The sequence below is a fragment of the Emys orbicularis genome, chromosome 1 (genome assembly GCF_028017835.1).
Source record: "Emys orbicularis isolate rEmyOrb1 chromosome 1, rEmyOrb1.hap1, whole genome shotgun sequence".
Lineage (NCBI taxonomy): Eukaryota > Metazoa > Chordata > Testudines > Emydidae > Emys > Emys orbicularis.
Window position 1 is genome coordinate 44,521,674 of NC_088683.1, and position 17,878 is coordinate 44,539,551.

The 17,878-nt window shown below is 44.5% G+C and overlaps 1 protein-coding gene across 1 annotated transcript; it reads left to right on the top strand.

Moving 5' to 3' along the window:
- Positions 1–3,039: 3,039 nt before the first annotated feature.
- GPR37 (G protein-coupled receptor 37) lies at positions 3,040–17,227 on the top strand. Its single transcript, XM_065423560.1, has 2 exons — positions 3,040–4,137; positions 16,409–17,227. Exons 1-2 carry the CDS (start codon positions 3,040–3,042, stop codon positions 17,225–17,227), a joined length of 1,917 nt encoding a protein of 638 aa, XP_065279632.1.
- The last annotated feature ends 651 nt before the right edge of the window (positions 17,228–17,878 follow it).

Genomic DNA, 17,878 nt, shown 5'->3' on the forward strand with positions numbered 1-17,878 from the left:
GGGAGGGAACCCTGCTGCCACCCTTGCTTGTCTGGGAAGGAAGAAAGCCCTAACATGCTCAAAGACTAATGGTAGGCCCATGGTCCAACTGACTTCCCTTGTGTATTTGGCCCCTGCCACTAACACTCTAAGTGGGGTTGAAGTCAGAGGATGGATGAGGGACCACAACAAGAAAGGGGAGGTCTTGGGGGCCTGTGTCCTGCTGCGTGTAGAGTCCCAGGATGCCTTAATCTGGCCCTCATTCTTGCCATCCTTACCCTTGGATGCACATCTTCTCCTGGGGGGAGAACTCCCCTCTCCAAATCCAGTGGTGAATGAGGTAACGCTGATGGAAAGGAAGATTGCTCCAGTGGTTAGCGTGGGAGCCTGGGACTCCAGTGCCCCAGTTCAATTCCCTCTTCTACCACAGTCTTCAGTGGACAAGTCTGACTCTCAGTTCTCAATCTGTAAACTGGGGATACAAGAGCCCTTCCCTATCTGATAGGGGTGTTGTGAGGGGACATAGATGAAAGCTATTTGGTGCTCAGATGACAGAGGCTGCAATTGCAGGGAATAGTAACTCTCCATTTAAAAAGAAAAAATCAATGGTTCCTTCAGGAAGCCTTTCCCACACCCAGCAGGTCACACTCTACTGTGCATGTAAACACGAAGGGTTCAGCCCTACCACTGCCAGCCATTCTCCTGCAGGCAGGGCCGGCTTTAGGCCGATTCCCCCGATTTGGGCCCCGTGCCTAAGAGGGCGCCGCACCCTAAAGAAGAGCGCCTAACTTAGGCGCCTTTTTAATTTTTACTCACCCGGCGGCGGTCCGGGTCTTCGGCGGCACTTCGGGAGGCGGGTCCTTCACTCGCTCCGGGTCTTCGGCGGCAGGTCCTTCAGTGCCGCGGAAGACCTGGAGCAAGTGAAGGACCCGCCGCCGAAGTGCCACCGAAGACCCGGACCGTCGCCGGGTATTCGAATTGGGCCCCGCACTTCCTAAAGACGGCCCTGCCTGCAGGTGATGGGATCCATCCAGGCCTTAACTTTGGGAGCAGGAGAGCCTCTGTTCTAGCTCCACTGCCACCAGGGCCGGCTCCAGGCACCAGGCAACCAAGCTGGTGCTTGGGGCGGCACCTGGAGGGGGGCGGCGCGGCGCTCGGGCCGCCGGGGAGAGCGGGGCCACAGCCGGGCTCGCCGCCCTCCCCCCGGCGCTCTGGCCGCCCTCCCCCCCCTGCCGGGGCTCGCCGCCCTGCGCTCTGGCCGCCGGGGGGAGAGCCAAGCCCCAGCCGGGGCTCGCCGCCCTGCCCCCGCCGCTCTGGCCGCCGGGGGGGGGGGGGGGGGAGAGCGGAGCCCCCCCCCGGCTCCGGCCGCCACCCCCCCCCGCGGGGGGGGGGGCGGCGGAGGCTTTTTTGCCTGGGGCGGCAAAAAAGCCAGAGCCGGCCCTGACTGCCACCAGCAAGCATTCACGCGCATTGGCCAGTGTGCAGGCTTGGGACCAAGGTGCGAGGAGCTGGCCGCGGGGAGGGAAGTGGGTCAGGAGTGCTGCAGGCAGGGAGGCAGGTGGTAGAAGGTAGCAGCAGCAACAGTAGCCAGATGGAGAGTGGGCAGCAGTGGGGGTGGCGGGAGGGTGGCACTGGAGAATTACAGGAGGCCAGGAACACGAGGAGGGAGGGCAGTGGGGCGTGTGGGGCAGCAGCAAGGGAGTGAGCCCCGGGGCTGCTGCCTGCGCCTGCACTGTCCGGGCAGCTCCTGCACGGATCTAACCCTGTAAGCCAGGTCTCCCTAGGCTGGGTGGGAGCAGCGTCTTGCCCGGGGAAGGGGGGTCAGGACCCAGCTCCTGTGCACACAGGCGCGGAAGCGAGCAGCGCAGCCACTTCTCGGCTCTTCCAGTCTGCGGCTCCTGCCGCGACTCGCATCTGGGGCAGGTCGCGCGAAGAGCCGCTGTGCCGGGCCCCTGGAGAGGCGCTTGCGCACTGCGGGTCCCCGTCCCTCCCCCCAAGTGGAAGCCACTACAAAGGGGAGCGCAGGCGGCAGGAGGGTTCAGTGAGGCGTGAGCCGCCAGTGGAGGCCGTCTCCTAACAGCTCGCCCCGGAGGGAGGGAGGAGAGGAGCCACCCAGATCCAGGCAGCGGTAGCTGAGCCAGCGCTCGCAGGCAGCTCTCCTCCTCTTCCTTCCCCCTCTGGCCATGCAGCGCCGCGCTAGCTCGCTTCTTCCCACCGGCCCGGCGGCTCTCGCCGCCCCTTCTTCACGCCCGTCGTGCTGGCGAAGGAGAAGCAGCCGATCAACACGTTACTAGCGGGGGACTCCCGGGGCTGCTGCTGCTCCCCTCTGAACTTGCAACAGGCAGGAGGAGCCGCTTGGCCGCTGCTAATTTCATGATCTAATTTCACCTTGCGGTGTTACCCCGCTGATCAGATGCGATCGCTAATCCCAGCAAGAGTTTTGCAAATCTCTTAAGCACCCTGGGCTGCATGCAGCAACCTGTTTACTCCCAGGCGCTGGAGAAGAGGAATTAGTGTTTGCAATGATCTGGCAGGGGGGAGGGAGCTTGTATTTTCGCAGAGATCTTTCCGTGCCATAAAGACAAGCCTCCGGGATAAAACCAACATCGAGAGGATGTGAATAGGCAGCTCAAGACCCGGTGCAACTGTTACCACAGACAGGGCGGAGCGCTGGCTGGGGGGTTCCTCTAGCGTTTGCACTTGCTACGTTAATTCGGGGACGTTGATGCAACTTCTCAAGGTTTGTCCCGCCAGGCTGGGGGGGACAAGATCCCTCCTCGGCGTGCAGTTTATTTTCCCTTCGTTTGTTTTCTGGTCTCTCTCTCTCCGTTCGGTACATTTTCTGCGGGAATGAATCGAACTTGAAACGTGCAAAGGGATCAACAGTGTCCTTGATTAATACCCATCCTCCTTCTCCCCACCCCCGCTTTCCCCGTGCAGCTGGAGCCGGTGTGCGGGTGTTTGTCAGCAGCAGTGACATGGGTCTAACTCCCAACGCCACCAGCTTGGGCAGCAGCTGTTTATAAAGGGGGAGCCGCCGAGTGCCACCACCTCACCGCCATGCAGCCCCATCGCGCGCCCTTCGCATTCCTCTTGGTCCTGCAGCTGCTCGGAGCTTTGACCCCCTTCGCCCAAGTGGCTGGCCCCGAGGCACCCTGGGCACGAGCGGGTCTGGAGGGGAGAGCGGAGCGCGAGAGAGAAGGTGCTCAGCATGCGACCCCTGGGCTGCTCCAGCAAGTGCTGCCCTCACCCAAAGAGGAGAGCCGCCGGACCGGCAGCGGATTCAGGTTAGGAAACGGGGCCAGAGGATCCTGGCCGAAAGCGCTTGCCAGCAGATCCAAAGCAACAGCACCACATGCAGCGGCGGAAGAGGCTGCACCGATGCACGGTGCTAGGGACGTTGCTGCTGAAGCTGCCCTTCGCTTGGGCGTGAGGAACAGTAGCAGTGGATTTCCTGCCGTGGAGTCTAGGGGGCAGCCTGATACTCCTTGGCAGGACCCTGGCGAGGGGAAGGTGAATACGGACCGATCGGTAGCTATGGGGATGGGAGGATACTCTACTCTCCAGTGGCTTGCAGTGCACGGGGAGGAAGGTAGCAGCCATGCAAGGCACAGCCCCAAGAGGCTTACCAGAAGCAGGAGAGGAGCCAGCGAGCTGCAGGGCAGGGGCAAGGACGGAGGGGGAGGGAAAACCAGGGGCCTTAAGAATAGCAACCTGGCAAAGCTTTTCAACAGCTCCTTGGGCAGCCCTCCAGCCAGGGGTGATGGCGAGGAGGAGGATGCCCCTCAGCTGCTGCCTCTGAATGGCTCCTCCCGTGATGGGCTAGAGAGGGGCTCAGGAGCCCGCAGCAATGGGACAAGCCGCCGGGCCCGGCTCAAGAACCCTTTCTACCCGCTGACCGAGGAGTCGTACGGCGCCTATGCGGTCATGTGCCTGTCCGTGGTGATCTTCGGCATTGGGATCATGGGCAACATGGCAGTGATGTGCATCGTGTGCCACAACTACTACATGAGGAGCATCTCCAACTCCCTGCTGGCCAACCTGGCCTTCTGGGACTTCCTCATCATCTTCTTCTGCCTGCCCCTGGTGATCTTTCAGGAGCTCACCAAAAAGTGGCTGCTGGCAGACTTCTCATGCAAAATCGTTCCATACATTGAGGTAATTACAGTTGTTCATAATAATAATAATAATAGCTTACATTTATACAGCGCCCTTCCTCCGAAAGTACCTTACAAACTTACACTCTTTGGTAAACTTTAGACATAGGGATTCTTATCCCATCCACAGCAACCATTTCTGCAGAAAGAGGAGGCCTCTGGTAGCAAAGTGAGAAGAAATGTATAGTTTGTGCATCCATATTTTTTTCCATAACTCGGACTTGCTATGTATTACTAGCAGAGTATGTTGACAGCTACTGAATAGAGTCATTGTCCACCGGGTGTGTAGAGGCAATATGCCCTGTTTGGAACAGTCAGATCACTCGGTCTTCTGTATGTCGCATCAAAAAGACGATTTTCTTTTCCAGTCATTTTTCCATCCACAATTTTTAAAAATTATATTAAGTGTGGAGGTTGTGCACATTCATTACAGCCAGAATCAGCTTATTTTACTGCAAAAAGTGCTTGCAATGAAGACTTTCCTCCCATTCCCTAAACTTTTTTTAAAGAATGGAAAATTAATTTATTTGCCCCACCCACAATTACACAAGAAACTGAGGAATATCTTGGCAGGTTTTCAGATCTGCTAATAGTTGGGTATTTCTCACATAGCCATACAATCTGATAAAAGATATTGCTCTCACTCAAGCTGATTCAGCTACACTTCTTTTGCCTCCTGGGGCCTTGAAGGGAAAGTATCTTTAAAAATTGTTTAAGTCTTTCTTCTTGTAAAGCTGATCCTGCGGTGAGGGAGGTGCCTTTATAGTCAAAGAACCGTGAATGTGATATGTGCACTGTTAACTTATCCTTCTATTTCCAAGTCCCACAATTATTTGGTTTTTCTTAAAAAATGACCCAGGTTCCATTTAATTCCTAACCTCTTGGCAACTGTTCAGACACTCTGCCAACCAAGCTTTCAGCCAGCTGGCTAGAATCCTGCTACCGTTCAGGTTCTCCACTTTATTTATTTACTGGAAGCAGAAAACTGAAGCTTGTTGGTAGTGTGTAGCCCATAATTCTGGCAAGCTGTACTATGTGCCTTTGACACTATATGTATAACATTATTTTTTTACCTAAAGGTATGGGGTAGGTGAGCAAAAAACAACTGTTGATCAACTGGTCCTTAAATGGTTTATTAGGCACACAGGAAACTATTTTTTCATTAATAATTATAGTGTCAATTTCCACATCACAGGTGCATTGAATAAAATATAAGTAAATGGTGATATATGTTAGGGATTAGAATCAGACATGTAGCCATTAAAATAGCTGTCATCACTTCTTTATATTAGGCACAGTGTATTACTGGTGTTCCTGGGTGGTGTGCTACATTTTGATGCATCTAATTTAAGTCAGTGGAGTCCAGTGGTCAACAATTTCCATAGTACATTAACTTAAAATAAAATATTAAAAAGCCTAATTTATGAAGTAGAAAAATTAAACAAATTTGGTTATTAATAACCAAATTTATTTGGTTGAGAATGGATGGTTAGTAGTGAATATAATGATGGTCCATAAAATTGAATTTTGTGATTTTAAAAGTCCCATTTGCCAGTAATTAATACACTAAATGAATAAGCAGCATCCATTTAAATGAAATTAATATCTAGTATATTTAAAATATTCCAAGACTTTCCTATAGTGTTATTTCACACGTCCTAATTTTCCTATGCTGCATTTTCAGACAAAATAGGAAATATTTTTTGTTATCATTGTAATGCTGATTCCTGTTACGTGTCAGTGATTTAAAATGGCTTTTATGTCCAGTATTATCTGACAATTGCACAGTATAGCCACATCATTCTTGAAAATGTAATTGCTTATATTATCAAAAGTTTGGACTTGCAAAAGTTCTGAATACTTTGTAAACTAGAGAAAGTTACAAGAAACTGTCTGTTTTGATGTAAATGTTACTGATTTAAGTAGGTAAGAGATAAATATAATTTTCCAGAATTCCATAAGCAGCATCTAGTTTTATACACATTTAAACAATTAATTCAGTGACTTAGGATGTGTGTTCCTATGTCACATATGTGCTTTTGAACCCACCTGTAGTTTCAAAGGTGCATAGAACAATTTGCTCAGTTGAGAATGTCTGATTAGCCAGAGCAAGTTATGTAACTGTAAGGTGACTCAAGCTTGCTTTGTACTGTATTTAAAAGTCTTAACTAACGCAATGAACTATATTGAATAGTCTTAGTTTAGCAATTTATGCCTAATTGCTATCTATTAGTGCTGCTTAATGGATGTTAATTGTGCAGAAAATTTTTTACAAGCACATACAAGCAATTATAAAATTATGTACACTTCTGTGAAAATAGATTTATTTAAAGATTTTTTTTTTCTGTCTGAGCTTCCAGCATTATGTCTGAAAGGTTGGCCCTCTTAATAGCATCTAATTTAAAGTGCACTTTCCACATTTAATAAAGATCTGTTGCGGCAAACCATAAGCATGCATTTCTGCCCTGTAAATCTGCCACATTTGCATCATCTGTAGCTGTCTTTTCAACTACATAACTGAAAATAATGAAAAGAACATTGAACACCTTCTGGAGAAATAAACTGATTAATAAAGGCTCCAAAGTCCCTTACACATGTCTAATGAGAGGGGAGAGAGCCCCTGAGGATCATAGCTTGGGAGGGTGCAGAAGCTAGGAGTGCCGTGAACTCTGCATGCTGCTTTTTAACCTTGTGTTCAGCACCTCTGAAAATCTTGCCACTTTTTATTTACATGAAAATTTTGGCTTGAGTAATATACGTTGTTTTCCCATCCACTTTCCTTGATATTACTCTCTAAAAGGGATTTTAGGAGCAGCACTCAGGTCAGAGCCAGAAGGTATGAGGGTTCCCCCTCTGGGCATTGAGACCCTCAGCCTCATCTTGTTTGGGTGAACCTCACCGCTATAAGAGAAGAATTAGAAAAAAACTCAGGAATGCTAAAAGATGGTGTTTCCATTCCCCTTTGTGCAATGGAGCATCATTATGCACTCCATGGTTTTCATATCCTAATTAGGCTTTAATAGAAAGAAGTATGGTGACTGGCTATATTAATGATACTAGCACTTTTCTTCTTCAGAGTGTTTCACAAACATTAACTAAATGGAACCCAGAAGCCTGCTGTGAAGTGGGATTTTTATAGTTTGGAAATTGGAAGCAGACAAGTTAAGTAACTTGTGTAAGGCCACAGTTACTTGTTTAAGGTGACCATGATTAGAAACTGCCCCCAACTTCCAGACTTTAATTGGAACCTCTCTCTAGTTAGTTGTATGTGTCCGTCCTGCTTTTAGAGGTTAGAATAGAAATGTGACTGGTTTGGTTAAGATAGGTTGAAAATAGATATAACATTCTTTAGTGAAAAAGGGTACCTTTTGAGGGATTTAATTGCTCAGGGATTGGGAAAGGGGTGTAGAACATATCACCCTTCAGGTGCTGATTTGAATCCAGCTCAGGTTGGTAGTGAATAAAAGTCAATGTCTTCTGATGCCTTGTTCATTGATCTGTATACAATGTGTTAGTGGCATCAGTCCAGTTTCTGGCAGGCAACTTCCAGCTCACTACAGCCACCACACAATTATCATTCTTAGTGGCAAGTGTAAGGATTGATTTAGCCTGGAAAATTGACTACTCTCTCTCTACCCCAGAGTTGGTCCCGTTATGGCAAAATTGAGGCACATTTATGGGAAAGTTGGCCATTCTGTGCCTGTTCCAAGGCTGTTGATACAGCCCTTTTTGATACATTTGGCATTAATAAAACAAATACATTAAATATTTTGAGCTTTCCAGGGCAAGGACTGGTACAGGGCATAGCATCTTCTGCATTTAACAAATACTACTAATTTTAAAAGAAGTTTTTAATAAATTGGTACGCTTTTATTTTATAGCTGCATGATGACATCAGCCACTAGCACTGCTGTATTTGGTGTTCTGTCAGTGTTTCTTTCCTCTACAAACCTCTGTCTTCAGGGGGTTTATAAATTGTCCATAAAAATTTGCTTTTGGCATTAACGTTGTATGCGGTATTTCAGCATGGACATGAATTTGTGTCAGACTGGGTTTAAAATTGGGTCAGCAATATTTGTCATTCAGTTGTGGAAAGAAAAAGGCAGCTTTATCACGGGCACCACTGAATGTTATCTTGGCATTGGGCTGTCACAGATACTGCGTGCTTGTGTGACAGGGTGTTCCTGTTAAGTATCAATGGGTAGATTTAACAATAGTGTCATGGTGCTAGTGCTAAGAATCAGGTCATGAACACCTTATCTAGAATGGTGAAGAGTTTGAGCCTCACTTAAGAAAACTGCTGTTTCCTTTATTAAAAGTGTAAGTTTTGTTTACTTATGTTTATTGGTAGATTTCAAAGAAGAAAGGGAACTAAAAATTGAATCTATTACAAATTAACAAAAATAATGATTGTGGGTGTTTTTTTTTTAAAGAAACAACAATAAAAACCATGTAGTCTGAAAAAGCATCATGTTCCTCACTGTTCTCGATGAAGAGTTGGTGCAGTAATGTCTAGTTCCAGGGTCATGACACTAGGGTTAACTATCCCCTCCAGCAGAATTCAAGAACAGCCACCTGAAATCAGCACAGAATACTAGCACCACCAGGACATATGAAAGGGTAACAAATACAGAGCAGTGTGCCAAGTAGCACTCATGCTACTACCACAGAGGAGCAGCCACATTATATACATCTGCAGAACATTTCCATGCTACCAACGTTCATGATTACCACAGGGCTTTTCTGATCCTGAACTTGATATGCCTCTTCCTCCAATATACAATGCTGATTACTAATAGCAGATGAGTATTGTGTTTCTAGTCAACTCTACGCATGGGAATATTTCATTTTGGACCAGAGTAATAGGCAAAGTAGCATCACTGTATGTAGCACATCTAAAAACATAGAGCAGTGAACAAATATTAAGTATCATTTTATCATAGGAGGAATAAGGATTTATATTTTACTTCTGTATTTTTGTTGTTTTATTGTAACAGCTATATTTTTTTCCCCTTCATTCAACACAAACATTAAATAATAAAAAGATAACTTAATACTTTGCAGTATTTAGAGTATAAGGAAGTACAAGAACAAATTGCAGATACTGAGCTGATTGTATTTGTTTATTTAAGGCAAAAATGACAAGGATTTAGGAGCCACCACAGGATGTTGCATTAAAAATACCCTAAGAATGCAGAGTTGGTGTGCATATAGAGCAGTCAAAATAAGAGAATAGACTATCAAGTCTCAGAAAAAAACGTTTACAGTTTCTTTATGGATATAACAGGAGTGTGCAGGTAGGGGCTATTGGGGTCTCATTCTGGGTTCAGAATCAGTTCATCCAGTAAAAAGAACAGGAGTACTTGTGGCACCTTAGAGACTAACAAATTTATTAGAGCATAGCCCACGAAAGCTTATGCTCTAATAAATTTGTTAGTCTCTAAGGTGCCACAAGTACTCCTGTTCTTTTTGCGGATACAGACTAACACGGCTGCTATTCTGAAAAAAGTTCATCCAGTGGCTCTCAGTATTTTCTGTATAGTGACCCTATGTTACAACAGAAAATGTTTCCAGATCCCCTTCCCATGTAGCCATAAATAGGTTCCTACCAAATTCACGGTTCATATTCATCAATTTCACGGTCATAAGATTTAAAAAATCATAAATTTCATGATTTCAGATATTTAAATCTGAAATTTCACAGTGTTGCAACTGTAGGGGTCCTTACGCAAAAAGGGGTAGTGGGGGGGGGGGGTCACAAGGTTATTGTAGGGGGGTCATGGTATTGCCATATTACTTCTGTGCTTCTGCTAGCGTGGCACTGCTTTCAGAGTTGGGCGGCCAGAGAGCAGCAGTTGCTGGCCGGGAGCCCAGCTCTGAAGGCAGTGCCATCACCAGCAGCAGTGCAAAAGTAAGGATGGCATGATATGGTATTGCGACCCTTACTTCTGTGCTGCTGCCTTCAGAGCTGGACCCTAGGCCTGCAGCCACCACTCTCTGGACACCCAGCTCGGAAGGAAGTGCAGAAGTAAGGATGGCAATACCACAACCTCCCTACAATAACCAGGCAACCCCTCCATAACCCTCTTTTGGGTCGGGACCCCCAGTTTGAGAAATGCTCGTTTCCCCTGTGAAATCTGTATTGTATAGGATAAAACTACACAAAAGACCAGATTTCACAGTGGAGATCAGATTTCATGGTCCATGATGCATTTTTCACGGCCATGAAAGTTAAAGAAGTATGGGCTGGATGAATGGACTAGAAGGTGGATAGAAAGCCAGCTTTCTCATCGGGCTCAATGGGTAGTGATCAATGGCTCCGTGTCTAATTGGCAGCCAGTATCAAGCGGAGTGCCCCAAGGGTAGGTCCAGGGGCCGGTTTTGTTCAATGTGTTCATTAATGATCTGGAGGATTGCGTGGATTGCACCCTCAGCAAGTTTGCAGATGACACTAAACTGGGAGGAGTGGTAGATATGCTGGAGGGTAGGGATAGGATACAGAGGGACCTAGACAAATTAGAGGATTGGGCCAAAAGAAATCTGATGAGGTTCAACAAGGACAAGTGCAGAGTCCTGCACTTAGTATGGAAGAATCCCATGCACTGCTACAGACTAGGGACCGAATGGCTAGACAGCAGTTCTGCAGAAAAGGACCTCGGAGTTACAGTGGACGAGAAGCTGGATATGAGTCAACAGTGTGCCCTTGTTGCCAAGAAGGCAAACGGCATTTTGGGCTGTATAAGTAGGAGCATTGCCAGTAGATTGAGGGATGTGATCATTCCCCTCTATTTGGCATTGGTGAGGCCTCATTTGGAGTACTGTGTCCGGTTTTGGGCCCCACACTACAAAAAGGATGTGGAAAAATTGGAAAGAGTCCAGCGGAGGGCAACAAAAATGATTAGGGGGCTGGAGCACATGACTTATGAGGAGAGCCTGAGGGAACTGGGATTATTTAGTCTGCGGAAGAGAAGAACGAGGCGGGATTTGATAGCTGCTTTCAACTACTTGAAAGAGGGTTCCAAAGAGGATGGATCTAGACTGTTCTCACTGGTAGCAGATGACAGAACAAGGAGTAATGGTCTCAAGTTCCAGTGGGGGAGGTTTAGATTGGATATTAGGAAAAACTTTTTCACTAGGAGGGTGGTGAAGCACTGGAATGGGTTACCTAGAGAAGTGGTGGAATCTCCTTCCTTAGAGGTTTTTAAGGTCAGGCTTGACAAAGCCCTGGCTGGGATGATTTAGTTGGGGATTGGTCCTGCTTTGAGCAGGGGGTTGGACTAGATGACCTCCTGAGGTCCCTTCCAACCCTGATATCCTATTCTATGTTTCTATGAGTTTGGTGGGGCTCTAGCCATAAAGAAAGGTCATGCCCCCCAGGTCAGGATGTCATGACCTAATTTACATTTTTGTTTTGTTCAACAATTCTTAATCCTCTCTCTGCCAGTCTTATTTCTGTTGCCTTTCCCCACTCATTTAATTTGCGTCTCTCCCTTGATCAACTGGAGGATTCACGTCTAAAGTTCTGCAGGTGAGGACTGAACACTGTGGGAAAGTGGCCAGAAATAGAAGAAGTTGGACCAACTGATGACAGCTTTAGAACATTCAGTTAACTCCTGAAGTGAATGAATGGGGACGGGTAGACTAGGACAGAAGGGCAGGGGAAGAGAACTGACGCAATAAACTGGCTTACTCCTCCAGTGAATGTTTTCATGAATTTAGTGTCACTGTTTAATGATTCAAAGATTGACTAATGGCTAGAAAGTTAATGATCCAAGGGCTATGCCAACTCTGAAGGACAGCCCTGGTGCCCAATAAAATCCTGTTTTAATGTACATCTTAAGTGTGTGTGCAATATCTTGTAAATATTTTTAAACGAACAACATGAAAATCTTTCAATGAGATATTTTTAATGGCAAAGTATTTTCTGGGTGTGTTTTGTTGGTGAGAAGGAGGGTAAATCTGTCATTTTCTCCTCTTCCCTAATTAAGGTTTTACTGGACAAGACAGTTGGGGGAATTTATTTTCCTCTTAGCAGATCAGATTTGTTTTCTTGTAATTGGAAATGTGGAACTTTCAGTTCTGATCTAATAAGAGAAACACGAGCCTTGCCTGCTGATGTCTTCATGAACATCTAAGGATTGAAGGAAAAGTTCTGTGATGTACGAGATCCACATGGAACTAAATCAGAAAATTAAGTGAGGAAAGTCTGGCTAACTTAAAAGTGTAAATTAATTGTATAAAATCAAAGGCATAGTGGGCCTGATTCACTACTGTGGTGCTCCAGTTTTAAACTTGTATAACACAGTCTCTAAGGTGCCACAAGTACTCCTCGTTCTTTTTGGTGATACAGACTAACACGGCTACCACTCTGAAACCTGTCAATGTAATCAGGTTTTTGGAGTAAAGACTGAAACACTGGGCCAGATTCTCAGCTGGAGTAAATTAGTGTAGCTCCATCAAAGCCAATGGAGCAACACAGATTTATACCATTTGAGGATCTGTACCTGAGTCCTTACCCACCCTGTTGTACTTCTTGATTGGAGTTCTGTTTACAGTGAGTTATCTGAGTTCCGCAATTATCTAGGCATAATGCCATGGGTTAAAGATAGAGCTTTGCTCATAGCAGTGGTTTTCAGCCCGTGGTCCACTTGTGGCCCAATCAGCACATAGCTGCAGCCCATGTGACATCCTCAGAGCCATACGGGTAGTATATATATTGTGTGGATGTGGTCCACATAACACATAGAGAGCTGCATATGCGGCCCACAATGGTAAATAGGTTGAGCGCGACTGGCTCATAGCTCATAGCTATCCATGTCCCCCATTTTGTCAGTTTAACTCATTCGTATCACTACTGTGACATATTTTTGAAGATTAACATGCAATTTGTTAATATGGAGGCACACCCTTAAAGTAAAACTGTTTATAGCAAAATAGATTGAATGCCCTGGGGCCATATTCTCCCCCCTCGCACAGGCTGTGATCAACACCCATTGATCTCAGTGGGCATTACTCATATCCTGCAGGGGGGACAATCAGACCCCAGAATTGTGCCAGTGCCTTGAAACAAGGCAGTTAGAGTGAATCCCTATTCATATCTATTCTGGATGAGCTGGAAAGGATTTAGATTAGAGTGTTCCACTGCATTTTGCTTTTTCACCATTTTTTCCATAGAATCATTAAATTCATTAATGTGTGCAAAATAGGAAACCACTGCATGAGCCAGACACATGCTAGCATTATTTAGCATGTTTCATCAGTAAACCAACAGTTGCATTTTGAAAGCTGACTTCTCCTGTTCCTAGTTGTTTCCTCTTGCCCTGTTTCACTGTCTTAAACCTCTAAGTCGTCAGTCAGTTAATATGACAGGAACCCCGTAGGTTACGTTTGTTCATGGTAGACATGCCTTCTTTCGTTAGTCCAGTTCTAACTGCAGCATCTAATGTTTTAGCCATGGCAAAACATGATATAATCTATAATGGGACTCTGAAACCACTAAAGAGAGGTGCTTGTGCTACCCAATTAGAATAGACATTAAAAAAGAGGGAAAAAGTTTACTTAAAAAAAGGCATATCTCTTTTCCTGTACTGATTTTTGCAGTTCCCTCACCATTTTAAGACTCAGGAGCATTCCCTCCTCTGCATATGTAGAGACTCTTGGCAAGAGGCTAAGAGCTGTGTGTTGATCCATTTGGTATTCGTGTAGGAAGATAAGGTGGTTAAAGATGTTGATGTCAGGAATACACAAAATATTTAAATGTCTCAGAGACAAAAATCAGAAATTGTAAATTTGCCACTGTGACATCTCAGCCCTGATTATGAAAATTCTTTTTATTAGCTCATTTAATCATTGCTACTTTTTAATGCTTATTAAAGATTTTCCTGTAACTCTAATTTCTCTTTAGTTATTTTTGTTTTTTGCCAGTATTACCAAGATTTTCTTTGAGCCTTATCAGACAGTTTAATTCTCAAAATTAATAGCTTCACCGATTAAAAATGTTTACCGTGCTGCTTTGTTGTCATTAATTATTCCTCCCATTGCAGGTTAATTAATAAGAGATTGCATCTTACTCATTCCCTCTCTCAGGAAGCTGCCTAACTAAGCCAGTGCCTAACAGTTTTAATCCCAAGGGTCTAATATTTTGCAGTGATATTGAATTTTAGCAATCAGATATGGCCATTAAATGCTCAAGGCCAACATGAATGATACATTTATATAATTGTGTATAATTGCACTATCTATCTTTGCAGAACTTTTTATGGGATGTATATAAACAAGAATATTTCAAAATTATGATGGAAATCAGAATGTATTTTGAAATGCACCATTATAGAATCTTAATTATCTCACTGAACATTGAACTTGAGTAAGCAAAAATTACAGTCAGCTGCCCAATATCTCCATAAATTTTACCAGTTAATAAGAGACATGGCTAATCTATTATACAAGTAAGCATTCTTCTAAATGAACAGGAAAATCATTTAGCAATTCCTATTAACATACCTTCACTGCTCTTTCGCACCAGGACATTTTAGGCACAGCAGCAATCTATAAAACTATGAGAGTAAACGAGTTAGAGTGCACCACAACAAAATTGAAGGATGTAATCTTTCTCCGATTGAAGTAAACAGTTTTGCTTTTGAATTTGAATTGAAGTTGAATTTATTGGAAGCTGGATTGGGCTAAAAATGTATATGGTCTTCTCACAAATTTGTCTTTAGGAACTGAAATATAAACAATATAAAATGATAGGGAGTTATCTTTCGTGACAGTACAAGATCCCTACTTACACATGGAATGACAGATATTAGAGCTAGACAAGATGTGATGGGTCATCCTGTCCGTTGCTCTGTTAATGCAACATTGTCCCTCACAGTGTATTATTGAAAGCTTTGTCTAGTCCAGTTTTAAATTGCTTGAACAATGGGGCATCCACCACTCCTCTTGGCTAGGGTGACCAGATGTCCCGTTTTTACAGGGACAGTCCCGTTTTTTGGGACTTTTTCTTGTATAGGTGCCTATTATCCCCCACCTCCTGTCCTGTTTTTTCACAGCTGCTGTCTGGTCACCCTACTCTTGGCCTGTATCCTAGAGTGCAATAGCCCCTGCTACTAGGACATGATATTCAGCCAAAATGTTCCTGTGATCTAATTGTAATATTCAAGATAAAGGGTTAGATCCTGGCTCCACTTAAATCAATGAGAGTTTTGCCATATATTTCAGCAGGGTCAGGATTTCATCCTAAATCTCTTTGGGACAGATTTTCAAAGGTATTTACATGCCAAAATATGTAGCTAAGCATCTAGGGTGGGATTTAGACTGAGCGTTGCAGTGCCTAAATTTTACATGCCTTGCTATATAGGCACTGGCTCTGGGGCTGGAGCACCCACGGGAAAAAAATAGTGTGTGCTCATCACCCACTGGCAGCCCAACTGCTTAGCTCCTCCCCCTCCCCTTCCCTCCCAGCACCTCCCACCCGCTGCGATCAGCAGAGGTGGGGCCTTTGGGAAAGGGGTGGAGTGGGGGAAGGGCCTGTGGTGGAGCAGGGGTTGAGCACCCTCGGGGAAAGAGGAAAGTCAGCGCCTCTGCCCTGCCACCAAGTGGAGTTTACAACCCCAAATTAGGCATCCAGGCTCCACCTAAAGTGCATTGGGTGCCTATAAAAGGGATTAACAGAAGCCAGTGTACTGAGTGGGGGGCTGCCTAAACTCATCAGTAGGAAAGACTGAGAAGAGGGGTGACTCCCACCCCTTGTGACTCCCACCCCCAGCAAGATTTGTCAGATGCGCCAAAGCAGATTAGGTGCCTAAATCTCATTGATTTCAAAGGAGTTAGATATGCTTTTGAAAATCCCTCTAAACATCTAGCTGCATCTTTGGGGACCTAAATACCATTGAAAAGCTGGTCCTTTTACTACAGCACTGTAAATTCACGGACAGAATGTCTTTAAAGGTAAACATAGCATAGTAAATTACATTATGGCTCTTGCATTTTAATAGTCCTGGTATTTTTAAATAGCAGTCATTTTATATGACTTGGAATGACGTGAATTGCAACTAACTTCACCTGATATATGAGGAAGGAGGATTTTTAAATGGAAAATATTCAAATAAACAGACATTTTACTAGTGAATTTTATTGTGACGGTGCTGCATACAAGCTGTATACAATGTTAACAGCTTGGGATCTAGTCTGTAGTCATCTCCTATATTTTTAAAATATATTTCAGACAGTGTCCATATTAAAAATGTGTTCACTTTTCTCCCATACAGGTAGCTTCTCTTGGAGTCACTACGTTCACACTATGTGCCCTCTGTATAGACCGATTTCGTGCTGCCACTAACGTACAGATGTATTATGAGATGATTGAAAACTGTACTTCAACAACTGCCAAACTGGCTGTTATATGGGTTGGTGCGCTATTGTTGGCACTTCCGGAGGTCGTTCTACGCCAGTTGACAAAGGAAGACTCTGCATTTAGTGGCAGCCCACCTGGGGAACGGTGTGTGGTAAAGATCTCTACTGAATTACCTGATACCATTTATGTATTAGCTCTCACATATGATGGTGCAAGACTCTGGTGGTATTTTGGCTGCTACTTTTGTTTGCCTACTCTTTTCACTATTACCTGTTCTCTGGTAACAGCCAGGAAAATCAGACGAGCAGAAAAGGCTTGCACACGGGGGAACAAGCGACAAATTCAGCTGGAAAGTCAGATGAACTGCACTGTGGTGGCTTTGACCATTTTGTATGGGTTTTGCATCATTCCTGAAAACATCTGCAACATTGTGACTGCCTACATGTCCACAGGAGTCTCTCGGCAGACTATGGATCTCCTCCACCTCATTAGCCAGTTTCTTTTGTTCTTTAAGTCCTGTGTGACCCCAGTCCTCCTTTTCTGTCTTTGCAAACCGTTCAGTCGGGCCTTTATGGAATGTTGTTGTTGTTGCTGTGATGAATGCATCCAGAAGTCTTCAACGGTAACAAGCGATGACAATGACAATGAGTACACCACGGAGCTTGAACTCTCCCCTTTCAGTACCATCCGTCGTGAAATGTCCACCTTTGCTTCGGTTGGGACTCACTGCTAATTGACTCTATGGCTTTATTTGCAGTACCCCTAATTTTTTTTAACTTCATATTTTTCTTGTTGGAACAAAATGCAAGGAAAAAAATGTTACTTATAAGAACTACCCTGTAAACCGATTTGCATATTAACAGTTGTGCTTTGGAAAATAATTTCTATTTAGTTATTAAAATGAGACAGCCAACATGGAGTTTTAAATCATTATATTTGGGATGGTGCTAGTATTTTATTGTTTGAGGTGGGGGGGAACCACGTTGACCTACTTTATTTAATTTCTTGCTAATTTTTTTATAATCACTGTAAATTGATTACATAAACATTGTGGTTTTTTGCAGGATGTTTAATGTAAAAGATGTGGTGGAAAGTATTTGAAGCTAGTTTTAATCCAATTTACTGTACAATATTGTGAGAATATTTGGAGTTTGGAAAATTTACAAGGTAGTATAATAATAAATGAGATTTTATTCTTTAATGTCATTGTCAATCTGTATTTAACTATTTAAATATTATTAAATTGCCTTAATAAGGATAAAAAACTTTGCTTTACACAGAGTAATTTAAATTGACCATATTTAATTTCCCATTCATGTACTTACCCTTGGAAATAGTAGTTACCATGTTTAAAGAAGATGCTTATAATGGAATTGGTTTTACA